The sequence below is a fragment of the Embiotoca jacksoni genome, unplaced genomic scaffold, assembly GCF_022577435.1.
Source record: "Embiotoca jacksoni isolate LCO1_2020_lvr unplaced genomic scaffold, fEmbJac1.0.p SCAF_20, whole genome shotgun sequence".
In the NCBI taxonomy this organism is placed as follows: Eukaryota; Metazoa; Chordata; class Actinopteri; family Embiotocidae; genus Embiotoca; species Embiotoca jacksoni.
The window spans coordinates 8,728,736-8,751,333 of NW_027185341.1; the positions used below are offsets into that span (position 1 = coordinate 8,728,736).

The 22,598-nt window shown below is 42.6% G+C and overlaps 1 protein-coding gene across 2 annotated transcripts; it reads left to right on the top strand.

The window, feature by feature from the left end:
* Positions 1-114: 114 nt before the first annotated feature.
* Positions 115-19,341, top strand: lmf1 (lipase maturation factor 1). 2 transcript variants are annotated; one of them, XM_069156135.1, is made up of 11 exons: positions 115-328; positions 1,192-1,501; positions 2,065-2,075; positions 3,744-3,892; positions 8,861-8,926; positions 11,945-12,112; positions 12,824-13,004; positions 14,008-14,161; positions 15,107-15,290; positions 15,854-15,966; positions 16,674-19,341. In XM_069156135.1, the coding sequence occupies exons 1-11, from the start codon at positions 118-120 to the stop codon at positions 16,858-16,860; spliced, it is 1,734 nt and encodes a 577-aa protein (XP_069012236.1). In that variant the 5' UTR covers positions 115-117; the 3' UTR covers positions 16,861-19,341. The 2 variants fall into 2 exon arrangements, with proteins under 2 accessions (XP_069012236.1, XP_069012237.1); XM_069156136.1 differs by lacking the exons at positions 115-328; positions 1,192-1,501; positions 2,065-2,075 and adding an exon at positions 2,131-2,150.
* The last annotated feature ends 3,257 nt before the right edge of the window (positions 19,342-22,598 follow it).

A 22,598-nucleotide genomic window follows, 5' to 3' on the forward strand; every position in this document is an offset into this window, starting at 1 on the left:
ACTAAGAATAATAATAACGCGGAATAATAATAATAATAATTAATGAATCAAAAATCAAATACTTCCGCGTGTCTTCAGTCACGTGACCGTGAGACCCCCCCCCCCCCCAAGCAAAACATGGCGGCCACCGCTGGCAGCCCGGAGAGCTCCGTGAGGAGAAGACGCGTGGACAGCAGGAAGACGGAGACAAACTCCGGTCTCAGCACTTCAGAAAATGGAGAAAACACCAGCGGAGACGCGGAGAAAGAAAAGGAGCCTCTGTCGCTGCAGCCCGGGACTTTCTGGCTGACGCGGGTTGTGCTGCTTCGCTCCGTCGCTTTTATTTACCGTGAGTCGGTTTCACGTCACGAGGACTCTTCGTACCAAACACCAACAGCGTCGTTACGTGTTAAAAAAAAAAAAAAAAAAAAAACGTACCCAAAAACAGTCACGTTTTTAAAAAACCAACCCTGAACGGTGTGTTTGTGTGTCAGTCTGACTGCGTCATAGTCAAAGAAACGAGGCCTTCAGTTTGTTTTACTTCTACAGAAGTTGACAGTCACGTTTCCCCTCCATTCAAACTGAATACATCTCCAGGATACCTGACCTCCTCCACCTCCTCCTCCTCCTCCACCTCCTCCTCCGCCCAATAGGACTGCAACAATCCCAACATTTTAACTCTGTTCACTTCATTCAGTCGTAGTTCAATAATACACCATATCAGGAAGAAGAGTAATTTATTGGCACGGAGCACCGTCCGTGAGTAAAAATGACATTTCTCGTTGCCTTCTAGGTTTCGCAACACATCTCGCAGGGCGTGTGTGACGTAAATAACAACTTAAAGCTTTCCTGAACGATACAAAACAAATATAAGGACAACCACGCGTCCCAATAATCAAAAATAAACACCAAGCACTGGAGATCTATGTGGAAATAGTGCTGGAACCACGCAGTAGTTTCATCCAGCTGTTTCTATACAGATGAATGGAAAACACTCTAATCAGCTGAAAGAGTTGCGATCAGGTGGTTGTGTAATAATTATGACCATTTTTCAGTCCGAAGACAGAAGGACGACTTCAAAAAGCACTGATTGGAGAAAACACGAAGGCACCGACCTGACGAAGAAAGCAGAACAGATGCAATATTCTTCAGAGCGGTTTTTACATTTGAGCGGGGTTGTGTTGATCCGTCCGTCTCCGCTCTGTTTTGCAGTTGTGGCGTTCAGCGTGGCGTACAACCAGAACAAGCAGCTGATCGGCGAGCGCGGCCTGATGCCCTGCAAGAGCTACCTGAACAGCGTCAAGCGCTACGTCGGGGGGAAGATAGGCACGGCCGCCTTGGCGTACACCCCCTCCGTCCTCTGGTTCCTGGACTGGACCGACATGGACGCCAACCTGGACGGCGTCGCCCTGGTGGGGGCGGCGCTGTCGGGCTTCGTCCTGCTGACGGGAACGGCCAACGTGGTGATCATGGTCGCTCTGTGGCTGCTCTACCACTCGCTGGTCAACGTGGGACAGCTGTGGTGAGTGCGGGTTCGCCCGACGACGCTCTGCGGCCGGGAGCAGTTTTGAAAATGTTCACGCACTCGTGCTGAGAGTTTTTTTTTAAAAACTTCATACGAGCTCTAAATGTTGTCCTGTAAATAATTGGACCAGAGTTAGTGATGCTTTTATGGAATCAGTGTTTTACACGCGAACAAATACATCTTCAAATTTAATGAAATTTAATTTATAGCAACTCTGCTTTCATCCTTTAGTTTAGAAAACATCCAAATGTTTCTTAATACCAGACAAGAAAACATATTGGACGTCGTCTCCCTACTTTCATGTTTCACATCTTTAACAGTGTGACGTGTCGCTGAGGACGAACAACTACAGCTCAACTTTACATCCTTATAGAAGGTCATGGTCGTGTTTTGAGCTGATTGTATTTGTCAGTTAATTAATTAATTGAAAGGTAAAAAAAAAAAAAATCCACCAGTGTTCATAAGATTTAGTTCATTCTTGCTGTTTGACAATGTTTAAAAAAAAAAAAGATCAAATACTTATGTCTTTGTTCTTTTTGTTTTCCTTTCTCTCTCTGTAGGTACTCCTTTGGTAAGTGAACTTTGACCTGTGGCTTCCTTTGTTTCTCCTCCTAAAGAAGAAGTGGATCAGAGGTGAAGCGTTCATGTGAGACCGGTTTTCATATCAGTTGTAATTTCTTAAACTGTGAAGGTGATTTAGCGACATCTCTCAAACCAAACTTTTTCGTGCGCTGACACACGTAATGCATTTAGAAACGTAGGACTGACGTTTAAGAGGAGAATTTGACACATTTATAAAGAAAAGATGTCTCCGCACTCTTGATTATTGTCCAATAAAGATTGAAATGGATGCTCAAAATGATGATTTTGGAAATTGATCCCAAACAATAAAAAGCAGCAGCTACGCAATCATGATCCAGTTTAACGACTGTTCATAAGTCTACTTATGTTTACTGCTAATTATTGGGTTATAAGTGCTCTAAATGCTTTTTAAGTGATTTTTATTCCAACACGTGCTTAAAGCACGAAAACAAATTCAACACGTACCTAATTGCCACGATAAAAACCACACAGGTGTTAGTTTACAGCTAATTATTGGCTTGTCAGGGCTTTAAATGCTTTTTAAGCAATATCAATTCAACATTTACTGCACATACGTCTACTTTGTTTCCAGCTAGTAAACAAAGAAGACGGCTCGTTTGCAGCTTTCTGACTCCATGAACTCAGTAAACTGCCATCAATATATGAAGAACTGTGAGGATGGGAAGAAATAAGATAACTTGGATGTTGCATGTTTCGGTCCGGCCCAGATAAGTGGCGAGCTCCGTGGCAGCTCTGCGATTGGTTCACGGCACTTTTGTAGTCGAGAGACGCCGTGCCTGTCTGTGGTGGAGAGCTGTGTCTTCTATTACACTTAAAAAAAAAAAGATATTTTTCTTTCTCTCTCACTCGAACTGTCTTTCTCCTCTTGTCCCTCTTGTGTTTTGGAGCGATTATCACACGCTGGCTGCCGCTGCTGCTTGAAGTCGGCGGACGAAGCTCCTCCGATTGTTCCCAAGTCTAGACAGAAAACCAGAGGGGGGGAGGGGGGTGTTTGCTGTTAGGGACATTAGTGGCAGATGATGCTCTCTCACTTCAACCACTTTCTCAAAAAGTTCAAAGCTAAAAAAAAAAAAAGAAGACATTTAGTAGTGTAAACCTGAATAGAATTGATTTAACGACACCAGCAGAGGCTCTTTTCACGATCAGAATTCAATCCATCCGGTGTGATAACATTCGGAAAGTCTTGAAGAGCCACACTGTTGAATCATTTTATCCCCATTCAAGCTAGCTGAGGGTTAGGAAGCCGACAAGTCGAACGCTCTGCCTATAAAGCGTGTCCAGTACGCATTCCTCCTCACGGCCAGAAAGTCTCACCAGACACCAGATTTATAAAACGTATGCAGATGTTTTCTTCCATCCCACAGAGACACTGCAGTTGCTGTTTTAACACTTTTATTTGCCACATTGTTACAATGCCAGACACTATAAATATAAACTCTGTAAATATTTTTGTATTATTATAATCAATATATATTAATTCCCGCATCAATAATGTGACATCATGTCATTTTCAGGTGCGTTTTGTTGAACTGAAATCCAACGTGACTCCACGTTCAAGCATTGTTTTCTCTTCTGTTTTGAGCCGTACTTGAGAAAAAGAGCACCTATAGTCACCAGATCTTGTGGTTCTCTGCAGGTTGGGAGAGCCAGCTGCTGGAGACGGGCTTTCTGGCCATTTTCTTGTGTCCGATGATCACTCTGTCCCAGGTCCCCCGCCGCTGTCCTCCGTCCCTCATCTGCATCTGGACCTTCAGATGGCTCATTGTTCGCATCATGCTGGGAGCTGTGAGTACAGAACTTTCTCTGTAGAGAGATTCCAGACCGTCGACACAAAAGAAGAGAAAAATCCACGCGGTCGTGAGATTACATGAGATTATAACGGCAGCAGCGATGACCTTTTGAAGCTGTGATGACAGAGCAGAGACTCGGTGTCGTTTCTCAGTGGTGTCAGACGGAGTACAGCGCCCACCACGGGCCATGAGTGATTGATCCACCCCCATCACAGCCTTTTATCTGTGACAGCATCGTGGTCCACCGCTGCTCTTTAACGACCACATGGGTTTCTGTTTGTGAGGAAGATGCGGCTCAGTGTGCACTTCAAAGAGCCCTGCAGACGTAGGACGCGGCAGCGTTTGAGCCCACCTATCTGATTAAGGAAAACTTCAAGTTGTCACACAACAAGTCACTTTTTCTACATCGACATCATGGTACGTCTCAATGGCATCTATTGGTTAACATTAATACATAAATTAGGAAAGAAGAATCTAAATGCATTGAGATAAAATGACTGTAAGAGATGTTATACTTTCCTCTTGTTACCTGTCACCGATCGTCAAAATAGTTCAATACAGATATTTATAAACGTCCATGTTCCAATTCACACTGCAGGCGTAAAGACATACCTTCCCTAAAAAAAATTCAAGTCCTGAGAGTACATTGAAATAGAAAATGAAATATGGTGCTGTTGCCTTGCTCACCTTTGCAAAATACAAAATACAACAACATGTTCTTGGTAATCTTGATAAAGAACCATCTGCATGGTACCTCGTGTGGTAATTAGGTGGCTCATTAAAACAATATGAAGTTCCAACACGCATGCACACACACATCTAGCTCAGCAGGGTTGCCCAAACACAATCAGTTCCAACATATGGCTGCAGAAATATAACTCTCATTAGATGACCATATGTTGTGCTCCAAAAAAGTGTCAACATTGAAATATATGCTAATTAATACATTCATTTCATTTTATCGGTGCCCGCATTAGCAGAGCTGAATATGTTTGATATATGATGCTCTTTGTGTTGGGATATTAATCTGCTCAGATGCCTCCTAATCTGTGCTGCAGCAGCTTGTTTACAGCTGCAGTACACTGTGAGGGTAATCAGGCTGGCAAAAGTGGAGCTAATTAGATTTTAGGAGACCATGTTGGCTCATTAACTATGAAATAGAGTAAATATATTAGTGATGTTCACATAAGGGCGGCGTGCTTTAAGTGCTGATTGATATTCGGCCTCGTAGCCCTCCACTGTCTTCTCTTCTTTGTAAATAAATTAGCCGGAGGTTTGAGGACCTCGATTAAGTGATCGCCCTGAGAGATCCGGTAACGCTGTTTGATTATCGCGTCGGGGCGATAACTTTTAGAGGGCCTGTTGATAGTCTCAGCCACGATGCTGCGGTTCCTCCTCATTTTCAAATGGCTCTGCAGCCTCTGATGAGTCCATCTAGTCAATGTGACGAAAAGTTATTTCCAGCATGGTCCAAAGGCAGACAAAATATATGGAAGACTCTCTTATCTGCTCAAGCCTTATTATAAGGACATTATTTCTAGTATCACACCAGAGTATTTACAACAGGCTAAAGTAACTGATAAAAGATCAGCAGTACAGCTTTTTCCTACTGCAGGGAGGACAAACGTTACGGCATCCGCTCGCATGCTGCACGGCTTTGTCATGTTTACAGAAGACCGAAATCAATTTCTTCTAAAGAGCCCAAATAGCAACTAAACATCGACATATTAGCGTCGTCTTTGTGAGCGTGTTACTTAGATAACATTCATTTGCTCTGTTTGTTAGGTACACCTGGAGATGCTGCGGTTAGCATTCTTTTAGCTTCGCACAAAGCAAATCGGTCATTAACCTGTTTACATCCCGAAGGGTATTATAAATGAATGGGAACCTGATAGCAGATTTGTGTTTCTTAATAGATAAATATACATCAAATTTAGTAATTTTGGGGCACTTGATGTCATTTTTTTTTGTCACAGAATGACTAACTGACTAATTTCTGTGTTTTTCAGTAAATGTTTACGAGCTTCCTGTTTTCACAACATAATTCATTATGTTCAAGTAACGTTTACCTGTTCCAGGATTGAACAGGATAAATGCTTTGATACTAACTGGGTGGATAGTTGTTGTAAAGCTCGGTGGATATTATGGAATACACGTTTTACTTTGTTGTGGACAATTATGTTCTAATTTGAAATACGTTAAAATGTCTTCATTTCTGTGTGCCTGAAAAATTGAAGTGTAATGTTGAAAAAAAACGGTGCAGATGAGAGTCAAACACAACAGTAAAGCTGCAGGTCGTGAAACCAAAACAACCAGCTGAAAAACCCTAAAATGTTACTTGGAGCTGCAGTCGGAGGGTTCATTCACTACATGCGTCAGATTCCACACATACGTAGTCGTAGTCCTTGTTCATAATGGAGGAGAATTATGACCAATCAGTTTAATCCTGTTTTTAGTTAAAAAACAATTTACCACAATTTCCAATTTGCTTTTTACGAGAGGCTTCTTGTTTACCGTCCAAGAATATGAAGGATATGCTGGAAAAATTGCTTGTCTATCGAAGCACTGAATCTGAGACGGCTACTGCTGTTTTCTTTGTTGGGATTCAGGGTAAACCTTTGCTTGCCGGCCTTCCTGATGCGGTTTACGTCATCTCACGAGCATCGTTGTCAAAGTCTCGCTGTATCTGGAAAACGGGATTCGTGGTCTGAACCTCGGTTATTCGGAAGATGCAAAATCTTTTTATTTAAATCTTTTAAAAGCTCTTTTCACTGACAGTTTTTCACGGCCCGGTTTGGTGATGAGATTGAGAATTCATCAGTTTTCCGTTTTTTTTTTTTTTTTTTCTCTTTTTCTTGTAAATAAACAGATCTTTCTTGTATAAATCTTGAGAGGAATCAGAATTTTTGATAAGTATTTCTCTCACTTGGTGTTCCTCATAAAAAACCTACTCAATTCACAGAGGTATCATTTTCCCCTGGCGTTCTTCACACTCTGGACTGAGCGCTCTGTTTATGCCGGAGGTTTATATTATCAAATTGTAATTGATGACATTTCAGGGTCTCATGACAGAATTAGATTATCAGCAGCATCTTCGGCTGCTCCACTTCAACAGCTGGCAGTTGCAGCGAGCGGCCAAGCTCGTAATCAAGAGTGAAATGTTCTGGTTTTTCTAAATCTGGTTAGACGGGTTAGTGGGCGATTTATTCCACATTCCATGCCAACCACATGACGGGCCGATGTGTCAATATTGACAGTCTCGTGTCCTGGATAGCGCGTTGTTTACTTGGGTCTGTCGGTGGAAAACGGTCCCAGAACGGAGGTCGCATTTACCCGTGTTTCTGTCTGAATTCGAGTCATAAAAAAAAAAAAAAAAAAAAAGGAAAATCCGCTCTCAAGGACTATTATTACTGAGTATTAACCTTTCGTAACCTGCCTCATCTTCACTTAAATATCATGCAGGCTGCACAGTTACCGTCAGCTGTACATATATGACACGTATGCTCATTACTTTAGTCCAAAGATACTCAGAAACGTTTCTGTTTTTTGCTCAACACTTCCTGTTTTTAGTAATGGAATCACTGCAGTACCCAACACCTTTATGAATCTGTAAATAGGTCACGAGTGCTTATTCCCAGTCTGATACATTCGCGTGACAAAGAGCTACTGTGTACATCTGTGAGCCGTTATTGAGACCACTGAAGGTCAATAAAGCCGACGACATGTTCAGACTGCGAGCGAGTTAGATTTGTTCTTTCAGATTTGATCTTCAAGTGAAGGCTCTCTACTTTCTTCACGTTCAAGTGGAGTAGATTTGTGTCTTTACTGTCAGTGAACGCTTCATCTCAGTAGAATGAAGGTGTCAGTCACTGAGTGATTGCACAATTTATCCCACTTCTCTCTGATGTGGCTACGAACCATATTTCTATGGTGAGCACATGATTTGGTATTGGCAGGAACCTACGAAAGCATTTGTGGAGGATTGTTTTGAATCAAGTTCTGCTTTATAAAGCGTGTGAATAGTTCAATATTTTCCAGGGAATCCGACAGCATAACATTGCTTTTATGCCACCGGGGTGGCAAGAACTGGAAGCATTATGTTTTTCATTTTTCCGTTCTTTGAAGGGAATTTATTCAAATTTGGCACAAACGTTCACTCGGTCCCAATGATGAACTGATTAGATTTTGCGGGTCGCTGTGACTTCACGTCCAGCTCATCCATCCGTCTCATTCTTGTGAATTAGTTAGCTAAGAAAGAAAAAATAACTATACAATCCAGGTGTGCTGCCTAATTCAGTCCAGAATGAACTGCACAGTCACACCACACTGCAGCGCTCCTCCCTTCATGTGCTTGTAATTCATTTACTCTTGGCAGCTTTACTGTGGTTATCTGTGTGGATTATAGATTCTTCCCTACAGATGATCACACCATGTATTTTTTCTTCATCTTATCAAACAGTGCTGCAGCAGAATTGGCGGCAAAGTCATTTGTAAATAGATTTTTTTACAGCTCTTGGCATCAAACGTTTGCAAAGATTGTCGATGTTTTTCTTAATGCTTTTCCATCAGGTGCTGTCTTAGCTGAAAGCTTGTTGTCAGTCTTGGTTGGCTTTTTGCATATAATATGTATGCTGAACATTATATACAGATTCCATGATTATTAGATAATTCCCGTTTGTGTAATAACATAATTTTGTCCATCGGCTGTCACGTCTGAGACTAATCCTTTCAGACTTTTCTCATCATCATGTGCTTTTGATAAAACGTCCATTAAGTAACCACTTGGACACTCCAGAAGCTGAATATGTCATTTACTCTGTAATGAGATTCTCTAATAGGCTGTTGATGGTTGCTAATTTTACACAATTTACAACACGTGTTTTGTTTTTTGTTTTTTTGTTTTGCTGTAAAGTTTGAAGGAGATACAAACATTCGGCTTTACAGAACTTTGTGTCTTTTTTAGGGTCTTATTAAAATCAGAGGCGACAAATGCTGGAGAGACCTCACCTGCATGGACTACCACTACGAGGTGAGTGCACAGTGTTGTGTGTTTATTGTGTGGTGTGTCTGTCCAATTCCCTGCTTGTTAGCCTGTTACAGTACACGATGATTCATCTTCATCTCCTGCTTTTCATCCATAAATTGATTTGATGCTGTAGGTTCCTCATTAAGTTCTTGCATTTCATTGCTTAAGAAGTGCCACTAAAGTTCAGCGACGGCGCCTCTAACAACTGAAAAAAAACGTAATTGATTTAAATCTGGCCATCATCTCCTTCTAAGTAGTCCCCTTATGCAGCAGTACACTTCACTGGATCTCCTCCACGGCGTCAAAATGGTCTTTTTTGGGAGAGAAAAAGATGTTGCAGGGAGCCCAATCTGGTGAGGAGCAATGATTGTGTTGTTGGAGGTGAGAACTGAGTTACCATGGTGCCACATGGGCCTTAAAACCAAACCAATAAGCAAAACAAAACACTGCAGAGTTGGGTCATAATTCTTTGAGGGTTTTTTTTTTACTACAAGTGACACCTTTCTTAATACACGCAGTCAGCTGATCCCTTGTACATTCACGGTTATTAATTAGAGAAGCTTTAAGACACTTTGTTCATGAAAGATTTGACCTTTTCTCGGCTGAACACTTTAAAAAGAAATGTTCCCATTGTGAAATCCTAAGGCTGTCTGCTGATCTCTGGGAAGTAACAGTAGAAAACACCACAGTAATGATCCCGGGGAACCAAGGACTTCAAATCTGTGCGTAGATGACACTTGCAGTAGAGTATTATAATACTTTACTTTGTAATTATTACCAGCATGACCAGCAGAACCAGACTCATTCCTGCAGTTCCCAAAAGCCCGTTTTCATGACCAATTGAACACCTAAGACTAATCCAGATATACAAAAACATTGGGCCTTGGCTTTGTCTCCTGAGGGGTTGCAATGAACTCACATCAGGCTAACGCGTTACAGGAACCGCTGCTGTGGGTTTCAATAAATCAGTCTCTCTTTCACAGAGCGTGACGTTGTTTAAATCCAGTGTTTGTTTCCCCCCCCCGTGGGACGCTCAGCCGCTCTGAGTGTTACCACGCCGCAGAGGGAGGAGGGCCACCTTCTGTAATTGACATAGACAGGAATACACCGGCTCCTATGGGACCGGATGACTGGAGATGACACACACACACACAGATCAAAAATACAGTAGAGATAGTCTCACTGTCTGAAATATAATGAGAAGGTAGGATAGGCTATAATACTCTGGTTCCTGTGGGACTTGATAGCGAGCACTGTGTGGAATTTATATGCGTGTATATATAATGTATATGTATTTGATTTGTGCAAGTAGATTGGGAATTATATACTACTTGTAGATTTGAAGTGTCTCAACAACTATTGGAGAGTTGCCATAAGATACATACGAACCCATCTCCATTTTTCTTCTAGCCTTGTTTTGGTCCTTCAGCCGTTGAGGAAAACAATTTTGTGTCTGTAAGAGTCAGAGACATAATGACCCAAAACCTGTAAAAGATGATGCAAGAATGGGTGAAAGTTGCTGATCAGTAGATTCGGGTGCTGATTTGTCGGTGGGATCAGGAGCGTGAGCAACAAACAGTGCAGCAGTTTCTTATTGCCGGAATTGTTGACAGGTTTGAGTGCCTGAAGATAGACTAACTTTAAAATAAAACTAGGTCACCTTGTAAAGGGAAAATAGCACCTTTTTTTTTCTTTTTCTTTTCTTACAAATGAACAGTTCAGTTCAAAATAAAATGCACTCTTGCTTAATTGAGTACCACAACGCGTTGGCCGACATTTCCAGGTTAACTCGGTGACTTCGCAGCTGTTCCGACCTTTACTGCTGTTAACAATGCATTTTAAGAACTGCTGTGTGGCCGCGGTGGCTGGAAAAAAAAGCTGCAGAGGCTTGCTTTAACGAAACTCTGAATTCAAGTCTGAAATGGGAGAACTAAATGCTTGCATAGGGGATTCTTTAGTTCCATGCTGACCGGTATTTTAGGTTTGTGTACCAGAAAAGGTGTTGTCACCTGACAACTCGTCTTACAATGTGGCGCTTATTTCGCGCTCGGTCAGTTTTCCCTGGTCTGGTCCGAGTTCAAGTGTCAACGGCCTAAAGGGTAATGTGGATTTACACGCCCACGCGCACGGGGAGCACCGGAAGCCACTGGCGCCAGGTGAAGCCTTATTAACCCCCTCTGACACACTGCTCCCTTTCAGGAGCTGCAGATCTCCTCCTGTCCTGACTCCCTGGGGGGCTGCGGAGGTGTGTTTCGGCATAGTTGGCGTTTTGTTTTGCGTCGCGCTGTTTGTTGTAATGCAGCTAGTTTTCTAGCCCTGTGGGGTTGTTTGGTTGTCTGAGGTTGCAGGCTCCGTGCCCTTGAATTTCCGGGAGTGTTTTGGTAAGCTACAGGTTAAATAACTCCCAACGTTTTCCCCTCGATTCCATAAAAACAACACGAGTATAGATTAGTATGCCAGCTGTCTTGTTTTCCTTTTTCCTCCACCTATTCCTGTGCTAAATGTATTTGTCACCACCTTCCCCGACACCGTCTGCATGTTCAGCTATTACACGGTGTTGCATGCAACCACCTCGCGCGCGCGCACACACACTCCGTCTCACACACACACACACACACACACACACACACACACACACACTGCACAGCGCTCTGTGTGTTTTCTGCACGTAGGTGGAGTCGCCTTCATTTCGGTAACGTTCCATCTTTATTTAGACGTGGAAATGTTTCCCTAAAAGTGTGGCACCGTTAATTACTCTCCATCCCGGCCTGAGACGAGAGTCGGTGCCAAAGTAAAGCAGAGAAAACTTCCATCTCCAGCAGAAGAAGCAGTCTTGTGTTTACAACACGTTTAAAGGCGAAGCAGACTCTGCACATGATCAAACCTTCTTTTTTGATGTCAAAAAATAATGGAAAAATCATTTATTTAATGATTATGATTACCTGCCCCCCTCTCCCTGCCCCCCGTCCCCTCCCCTCTCTGACATTTGTCCTCTTGACCGTGACCTCTGTGTGTCTCCAGACGCAGCCAGTTCCCAACCCCATGTCGTACTACATGCATCGCTCCCCGTGGTGGGTCCATCGCTTCGAGACGTTGTCCAACCACTTCATCGAGCTCATTGTCCCCTTCTTCACCGTCTTCGGCAGGCGGATGTGCATCGTGAACGGAGCCATCCAGATCCTTTTCCAGGTAACTCGCGCTGGTCGCCATCACACGGGACCGAATGATGACCGACACGGGGATGGTCGATGGATAATAAACAGCAGTAGTTAGGTGATGGAGACATACAGTAGGTGGTGCTCATTCTCCATCTGGGTATGCATTACCGCCACCTTCAGACTGGAGAAACATATTACAACCAGGCACCGGTAAAAACAGCAGAAGCAAGGAAGGACGATAGTCGCACGCACTGATCGATTTTCTCAAAACATCAACTGTACATTCACTTAGAAACGCTGCTTTGTTTTCAACTTATCAAACTTATTTAACTGATAATTGAAATGGTTTACTTTGCTTTAAATGTGTGGCATATTTTTTAAATCTATAACTAAACACGGAGTCTGTTTCAACTGAAAAATTCCAAACAGTTCTGAAACCTGCTAAAGAGAAGAATGTGAGTGAGGCAGGAGTTTAAATTGACTGTTTAGGAGAGACGAGTCAGAACGTTATTATTACATTAACCAGCTTTAATGGCTGGTGTGCAGGAATGTTTCATTGCATTGATCTGCATTCTCCATCACTGTACACTTCAATTAAATTTGTGCATCATGTGCAGTGGGTGTCGGAGCACATGCAAGTTCGCCTGGTTCAAAAAGAAAAAAGTCACGACTGTATATTGCGGCATTTTATAAGTTTTCTTCTCTGTACTAACGGCCTTTTCTTGGCCTTTTCGGACCGTAGGTGGTTTTGATTGTGAGCGGGAACCTCAGTTTTCTCAACTGGCTGACCATCGTTCCCAGTTTGGCCTGTTTCGACGACGCAGCGGTCGGCTTCTTGTTTCGCTCAGGGGGCGGAGCCAAGAAGGCAGTGCTGGAGATACAGAATGAGGATAAAGCCGGACGCACACCGAAACCTACCAGAGGTACTGAGATTCAGTTTTTTACTCCATTGTTCTTTCAAAAAGTTGGTATTCTATTTTGCAAAGAATCACGAGATGCACAACATGGCTGCAGAAACAGGATACAGTTCAAATATAACATTGGTATTACTTACAATAGAAGCTAATGGCCTGCAGTAATAAAGGTAGAAGGTCTGGTCATACCGAAGAGGGAATTATGGGAAGAAAAGGAATTAGCACTTGGACAGCTGAGTGGCTGGGAAAAAATATGACACACGGTTTATTGGAATTTAAAGTGATGTCGCTTCAATTTTTTGACAATGCGGACCGCTTCATAATGTGGTAAAAGTGTGAGAGCGGCCCCTCTCTAATTGGTCTCATCGGACCCATTAGTGTCGTTGCTTTATTGTGGGATGTTGCATAATAAAATAGCGGTGTACCTGGAGTGTGAGCGTGTTTGAATCATTTGAACAGACCCAGTAAAGTGTGTCCTGGTGAGAAGTTTTATTTGGATTGCGCTGATGTCTTTAACATGCGTTGAATAAGCTGGCAGAGTAGGAAGGAACTGACGCAGACTCGCCCGGCATTTGTCAATACCATCCGTCCTGTGATCTGGAGAAGCCGGAGCGTGTCTACGTGGTCACACCGCGCGCGCGCACACACACACACACACACACACACACACACACACACACACACCACGCACACGCACACACACACACACACACACACACACACCGCACACACACACACACACACACACACACACACACACACACACACACACACACACACACACAGACTTACCAGACACTTACTAATGTGTCCTGGGATTTAAGATGCAATTACAGTTTTCAACTGGGCATCATAGTTTTACTTTGAAATACATGAACACAACCGGCAACAGTGAACAGAACTGAATAAGTAAACAAACATGTCAGCAGCGACACGCATCGCTCTGTGCAGTTTCATCGCCTTTGTCCGTCTCCGGTGTCAGAATACGAAGTTCTTTCTTTTTGTTTTTCAGGTATGTTGATACGTCGGGTGGTGAACGTTTCTTTGGGCATTCTGATTGGCTGCCTGAGCGTCCCCGTGGTGATGAACCTGTTGAGCTCCAGGCAGGTGATGAACACCTCCTTCGACCCGCTGCGCATCGTCAACACCTACGGGGCCTTCGGCAGGTACAGTTCTAGAGTTGGAAGTGGATTACAGGACGGTGTTAGCAGAGCGACCTTCATTACGGATCACTGCTGGAATCTAACTCAATACACACTTTATTTTCATATCACTTTATACTTCTTCAACTTCACTACATCCCAGTAGCAAATCAAGATTCTTGCACACAAAACGCATGAAGAGTTGATCAAATATATGATGCTTTTTGTTATAAATTGAACCAAGAGCAGCTTTAACAATTAGTTGATGCATTTATTAGCCCATTTTTTTTCTGCCATTATTTGTCCTAATTTGGCCATTGTCCCCAAATTGGATCATTTCCAGCTTCTCAGACAGGAGGTCTTGCTACCTTTCTTTTGCCTTTTGATTTGCATTCCTCACCATATTCTGAATTTCACAAACCAAAGAATCAATTGATGAACCACTCAACTGGCATTTTATTTGGTACACGTAACTCAAATCAGCACAGATGAACAGCCCTGCAATAAACCCTTTCTTTTATGCACATTATAATGTCCAACTTGTGGTTGCTGTTGAACTGTGCAGCGGTGTGTATATAGAGAGGTTTCTTTTATTCGGCCTACCCTCTTTGAAATACATGGGATGGACAAATTATTGGAAACTGCAGTACAGTTCAACAGCACCCAAACAATGAAACCTCCAAAACAACCCATAAACAGTGTGAGTCAGCACTTTATCAGAGGTGGTGTAACCTATAAATTGCCAACTGAGAGTATTCATAATGAAACTATTAAAATACATAATTGTCAGAAATTGCCTGCAAGTCTACCAACGGTAAAAAAAAAAAAACTGTTTACACATTCATGCATTTACAATAATCACATCAAATCTTTGCCATGTACATGTTTAGACTTATGATTTGACAGTGTGTGCTGGTGCGTGTGAAAGCGTCCGTTTCCCACCTTTCCCTTCTTCTCTGCTCTGACCAGCATCACCAAGGAGCGTACCGAGGTGATCTTCCAGGGCACTCTGAGCCCAGATCCCAAAGACGCCGAGGCAGTTTGGGAGGACTATCAGTTCCTTTGTAAGCCGGGAGACGTTTACCGGCGGCCGTGCCTCATTTCTCCGTACCACTACCGACTGGACTGGCTCATGTGGTTCGCTGCCTTCCAGGTGAGAACAAACCCACAAACCTGTGCGTGAACACGTTGACCTCTTTTTTTTTTTTTTTTTTTTTTTTTTTTTTTTTTTAATGTGTATCAATTATTTCCCCTTATTTGCATGTTTTTTTTTTTTTTTTTCAACCATTGTGGCTTTTTGCGTTCTAATTAAATTAACATGGAGGAGCTTCGGTGTGCTTTTGTGACACTAGGGGGCAGTAGTTCCATGTATTTACATCCAACTCATCTCAGAACAAACTGGCTATAATCTGTTTGTCCTTCAGCCTCAATCTATTAATCTGTTGCTGTTTTTGTGTTTCTGTTCCTTGTTTTGTCTGACTCTCAGTATCTTTCTTCTTATTTACTTCTTCCCCTTTTTCTCACAAACTCTTCATCTCTTCATCTTTATCTTTTTAATATAAATTTTTTTTGCCATAATCTCTCCACACTCCCTGTTTTTTTTGTTTCTTTGATTCCCAATATGCCTCTTTAAAAATCATCCTTCTTCACATTCCGATCTCTTCCGCACCGCTCTGTTATGTTTTCTAACATATCGTCTCCTTTGTTTTGGGACAGACCTACGAGCAGAGTGAGTGGGTGATCCACATAGCAGGACGTCTGCTCTCCAACGACAGCGCCGTCCTCTCGCTGCTCGACCACAACCCCTTCCAAGGCAGAAAGTCACCGAGGTGAAGACGGAGCACACAGTCGACACCAACCTAAAAGAAAAAGAAAAGCTCCTGTTGTTACTTTTGGTTTCAACTGTCGTTTTCTGAAATCACACTCTATCGTTCTAATAATGATCAAGCTTTGGTTCCAGACATGTATCTGTCTTTTAAAGGATGTTTACATGGAACAATCAAATTACAATCCCATACCCCCCACAAGCAATTCTCTTCTATTCTCATGTCCCATCTGATGAAGGTAAAAGCAGAAAATGTCTTTCTTTTTTTTTTTTTTTTGCTAAAATGCAAAAGCTTAAATATATATATAGGCTGAGCACCGTCTCACAATGCATGCTGGGACAACGCAGTCACATGAAAATGTAACTACATCCCAACAAACGACACATACGACTGATATTTCACCGCAGGATTTGCTGGTAACGTTTGCAACTGTTGAAGTGCACGAGTCTACAATCAGAAGGAGATTCCACTAATTGGACCTGGATGGCATCAGGAGAAAGCTGTTGCTGTTCAAAGCCAACATTACAGCCAAACTTCAGTTTTCCAATACGCGCATGGCGGTGGTAGTATCATGGTTCAGGGTTGCTTGGCTACCTGATTGACTGAGAAGCTCGCTGTCATTGTTTGAACTTTTCATTGGGACAATGATCGTCTTTGAAACATCTGTAATTGTAAAAGTAAATTTTAGTTTTCTGTCTTTTTCCTCTCAGGTGGGTTCGAGGAGAACATTTCAGATACAAGTTCAGCCAGCCGGGAAGCTCCAGCGCGGCGGAGGGCAAGTGGTGGCTCAGGAAACGCATCGGAGCCTACTTCCCCCCCGTGGACCTGGAAGGACTCAGGGGCTACTTCCAGTCCAGGAACTGGCCCCATCCTCACACACCACCCAACAGGAAGTGAAGCCACGACCTCCGACATGACCTTCGACCACAGGGCCAAGAGGAAGTCAGGGGTGGTTTGAAAGAGGTCAGTTTGAGGCTGCTGGACTTGAACACAGGTTACAGTCGCTGAGGATGTCATCCGGTTTCACGAAGAACTGCTCGATAAAAGCTTTCCTGAAACCGAACATCCACCCATTTATTCCCAAACAATGTGAACGCTTCGAAGATTTCAATTCGAGATGTGTATTCAGCGATCACAAATTGGATGTTTAATTTCTGGCTTTGGTTATGAAACATGAATATTGAAAATGACTACAATATTAAAAATGATCTTCCAATCAGGCTGTAGCTACAGTGAGCAGCTGTTTGTTCTGCTAATTCATCTTTGGTGGGATCGCAGCTGCGGGGCCAATAAACTCACCACTGTTCAGCCAGATGGGACAACATCTTGTATCCATTTCAAATTAAAAGCTATCTCGCATTTCATACGACATCCAGCCATCTTGACCTTGTTACAATCAAAACCTGGAATTGATTGACTCAGTTGCAGGTAAACAGCCACTTTCCCTCCTATCGTCGACCCTCTCTTTTTGTACCAACAACACGATGAATGATAATATTGTACGTACTGCTATTACATGTTACATATTAACATGTTGATTCCTTCATCTCTATCTCTTCCCTCCAACTGCAGCTGTTTATCAGCTGTCTTCATTCTTCATTTAGGGGTTGTTATTCATCTCTTTGCATATGCTGCATGTTTTCTTCATCATCCTCTCCGTGGGCCCATCTCCTCCTTCTGTTTCATGTTGAGCTTCTCTCGGTTCCTGAAATCATCTAAAGACAGCAAAGAAAGAAACACAGAAAAAAAAATATTCCTACCCAAAATTTCTCTCAAAACTGACTCGGTTTTTTTTTTTCTATGTAGGACTTATTGTGTCAAATAAAACCCATAAACTAAACAATTAAAGAGTAAGGAAAGTTGAATAAACCAAACTGGACTGATCGTGAAGAGACAATGTGATCAGTCACGTCAGGACAACATTTCACTTTCAAAACTCCAGCAACTGGTTTCATCAGTTCCCAAAAGTTTACGGTGTGTTGTTAAAAGAAAAGGTGATGCAACACAGTGGTAAACAACTTTTTAAAAAATGTGTTGCCACCATCACATTTAAAATGAGCGCATATTTTTTTTATAAAACAATAACATTTCTCAGTTTCAACATTTGATAGTTTGTCTTTGGTGTATTTGCAATTAAATATGGGTTTACGTGATTTGCAAATCATTAAATTATATTTACCTTTACATTTACATTTTACACACATTTCTTGGAAACGGTGTTTCAAAACTTGTAAGGCTGAATTACATCGTGTGTTGTATAATAACAGTTGCAGTCAAATATGAGATAAAAGAGAACAAATCAAAAAAAAATTAAAACTAAATGATCTATTTATCTAGATAAATAGAAAAGTGTACACAAATGTCTCTCTTTGAATGACCAGATGCAAAGACCCAAACTTGTGTGGCTTTGTTTCTCCAGAAGTTACAGTGACACAGTGACCACCAGAGGGTGCTGTTCTCCAGGTAACTAAGGCCTACTGAGCTTTGTGGTTTATTCTCCCACATCCACCACTTCCACAACATCTTCCTTAAAGTAAACTGACCTACACGGAGCCGTGTCGGCTCGACAGTACTTCGTAAAGATATCTCTTAAACCGAGATCATCATTTGTCCCACCTGTTATTCTGGCAGGGAAATTGAAAAACAGCAGCAGCAAAGACATTCATTGTGGCTGTACCATTTATTGGCCGGCACAGTCATTATTCTGTTCATGACATTAATAATATTCATACATTTTGTTCTCTGACATCAGTGTGTGATTTTAATTGAACTCTCATTGGCCGTGGCTTCTACTCCTGCGCTGCAGATGTTTTTCAAAGAGCCGCCTGAATCAAACCTTTTCAATACGTGACATGTCTTTCATGTCTCTTCTACCACATATCACATAGTACGAACAAAGTGCGAGGCGTTTAATAACCTGCCCATGTGGCTGTAGATGGAAAACCATTCAGCGGATTCATCGGTTTGCCTCCTATCCAGATCCAACAATGTGAAGCACAACAAACCATCTGTCTGTACTGAAGATTAAAAAAAAGAAGCCCAGTACAAATAGTGATTTGTTTCTGTTTATGTGGCACAACGGATCTGTATTTTGGACCAATGAGCAGGCTGTCTTTCCTCTTTGATAAATATTCTGTTATCCAAACAGCATGATGGAGGTGTTACAGAGCAGCCAATCAATTCTCCAGAGGATGAATGACCTCTTTGACTACTGGGGAGCCTGTGGAGTCCCAACATGTTCAATATTATATAACAAAGAGGGAAGAAAATTCATTTCTATTTTCTAAGTTGTTTTTTTAAACTTTTCATATTTCCTATGTATCTGGTTAACCAGCTCTGCTGGGCTGTAAATTACTCAACATTAAAGTGAAGTGCCAAGCTGTGTGTAAAATGACCCCCTCTTTCAGTACGTCTGACCTAACACATGATGCATGCATTCAAATAAAATGGCAAATCAACCGAAATAAAGTGCCGCAGCTAGCAGGTGAATTCCATCAGAAACGCTAACTCTGCTCACTCCCAGCTCGGACATGAAATGAAAGGAGAGTTTAAGTAATGTCGTGTGTGTTTATAAAGTAGCAGGATGGATCCTTAATGAATAAGAATACATTTAGCATTTTTGCTGTTCTAGTTTTTGTGGTTCCCAATCTTTTTACCTTTAATTAAAGCAACGTAAAGTCTTCTTTGTGACCCATTTTCGTCACACCAAATTCTGGCCCATTAATACGTGTTCTGGGGGTCATTTAGGAAGTTATTGCTCAGCTCATAAGATTCTACATATATTAGAAGGCCTTGAGGTCGGCCATGTTGGGGTGGAGTCACAGCTGGCTCGTCTCCTGCTCTCCGTGGCTCCTGAACTCCCGTTGAGACTTTCTGAGCTTGTATTTATGGTTAAGAAGTTGCATTAAGAAGACCATCACATGGTCAAGCACCATTTATGTTTTGCACCCGAGGAGGATACCCGCCCTATTTTCACAACGTAGCAAAAGTTGGTTCGAGGTAGTGAGAGGCCGCACTCTGCACTCCTGATTTGAAACCACACCGTAAGCTGTAGCTGTCCGCTTCCAACGGCTCCGAAGCAACCGATGGGTGCCGTCGATTGCAGCGGAGGAAGCTAGCGGCAAATTAGCAGCACCTGTCGAGCTGGTTTCCTTATATTCAGATTGGCCGGTTTTATGTTTTAGCTATTTCCAAAATCCAATTCCCCCCCAAAATTGTTTTGTTTATCTCTCACACAAGTTCTTTTTATTATTCATGTCGCATGTTCTCCTTTTTTATGAATTTATGATTAGTTTTTGGGCCTCCATAGAAATGTACTACAAGTGGAATGAAACAACAAGCTGTAGAAAAGTAAAAGTAAATAAGCAGCTCAGCAGCTCCTTCACTGAGTGCGGTTGTAGGCTGGAACTCTTTTAGAACATCAGTGCTGGAGGGTGGGGAGGTGGAGGGGTGGGGAGGTGGAGGGTGGATGGGTGCGAGCGGTCCTAATTGCTGTTTGCACCTCATTGGGTTTGACAATGCAGCTCTCGCACAGCATGGGTATTTTTTAATAGCCTCCTCAACAAACGCATCTGCATCCTCTTTGTTGCGTTCCCCGCCTCCAACACCCCCCCCCCCCCACCCCCCCCCTCCAAATTGATTTCCCCGCAGAATCTCTTTCGCAGCCTTTCTTGGGGTTTTGAATGTGACTTTGATGGTTAACTCGGATTGCGCACCGGATCACGCGGCCATCCGTTGTGCGCCGTGATTGTGTAACACACAGCAGGGACGTAGATCTGATGCATCTCCACAGCTCCAACTCGGCATTTTCCCATTTGTCCTCTGATGTAATATTAAAGTGGAGGCGGCAGAGACGCTCAAAGACCACGTATGACCAAAAAGGGACGTAGGTTGTCGGTTTGATTCCCTGCCGGGAAAGTATGTCTCGGAGAAGTGAGTGCATCGCACCACTGACGCATCGGCAGTAAGATTTCTCTAAGAGGATGTGTGGAGCCGCTCGCCCAGCTCCCGGATGCGAAGGTTTCTGACTAAAGAAGCATGTGGTAGAAAATACTGGTCTTCCTTGGGTGAACGTGGCTGTAATGGAACATACAGACTATACGTCCCGGCAAGTGAGTCACCGGTGAGTCACCGGTGCGCGTCGGACAGCTCATCCTTTGTTCATCGTTACGTCAAAGCCTCTCTGTATCGTCACAGTAGACGCGGGGATATGGCTGCTTGCTGAAAGGTATAGAAAGCTGCTGAATGTGAAGGAGGGAGTCGTGTGGTATTTACATTCTATCTCGTAGGTCCAGGACCGCCCTTGGCTCGGCCCGACAGCGGGCACTTTCTCCGACACGCAAACGGGGACAACTGTACGGGTTGAATCTCAGCGCGCAGATGCAAAATCATTCGTTTAAAAGAAAAAATATTGGGAGCTTCGGTGAAACTATAACTGAAAAACGCAAAAGTGGACGAGGCCACTGTTTCACGAATTCGTGACGGTCACCGCTGGTAGGTCGGCTCGTTGAACGCTCCCCCTTGAAAATGTGAACATTTGGTAGGTGTGAAAACTGATAATCAGATAGTTGCCTTTGTATACAGTTCCTCTAATGGTAAGTTGATATTGCTAACTTGATGTGGTCTTTCTTGCCACCTGATGATGCCACCTGGGTTTTGCTCTCTGGCAGTTCCAGACATAAATATCCGTTTAGCTGCTACATGTTGGCAGCTAGATTTGTATTTTGCTTGGTGCCGGGCAGGCGGTGTGCGGTGGTTTTTAAAACTTTAAACAGCTGTGAGCTACAACCTGAAACGACGCTAACAAGAGCAGTTAAAATGAACTACAACAGAACACTAGTTATTGACTGGAAAACCAAAACAAAGCTCAAAGGCACCATGAAGCTCCAACGATGTAAGAAAATTGGGAGATAACTTTTTTAGGGTTTGTCTCTGTGGGTGACACCTTTCACATACACATACAGCTTGGTGTTGGGATCAATAAGTATATTATAGCCTATATAATAAAAAAAGATCTCCAAAAAACAAACCAATCATAGCTGCTGTAGAAGATATAAAGAATTTGTAGAGAAGACTGGATTACCAGGTGGGCAAAATGAGCAACTGCTTTGAGGCCTCACAAGCCAGATTTACTTCATATTTTAGCTTCCATAATTTCATTGATTTGTCAAAAAAAAAAAAAAAAAAAATATCATGCTGAATATCAGCTGCTAGGTGGCACTGTCTCTGTCACTGTCTGTCTAAAACTAATTTTAAAACCTTTCTCCTTTTTATTTGTATTAAGCTCATTTGTTGTAAAGTATTTAAATAGCCTTTTCTGTCCAAAACCCAAAGATATGGAAACAAGCAAATATTCCAGTTTGGGAAGCTGGCTCCTGTGAATAAAAAAAAAAAAAAAAAAGGACTAAAATGATCAGTTGTTAAAATTATTGCCAATTTTTTTTAGATGATTAAACATTACAGCCTAATAGTCCGTATGCAAATCATGAAACTGAATTGCACATAGGGGCCCAATAACAAATCGTTGCCCTGGGTTCCCCTGGCGGTTTCTATTGGGACATTGTTGCATGATTGATGTGTGTTTCAGGCTGTTGTTGTGATTTTTACTTTCTTGTCCCTTTTTTTACCTCCCGGCA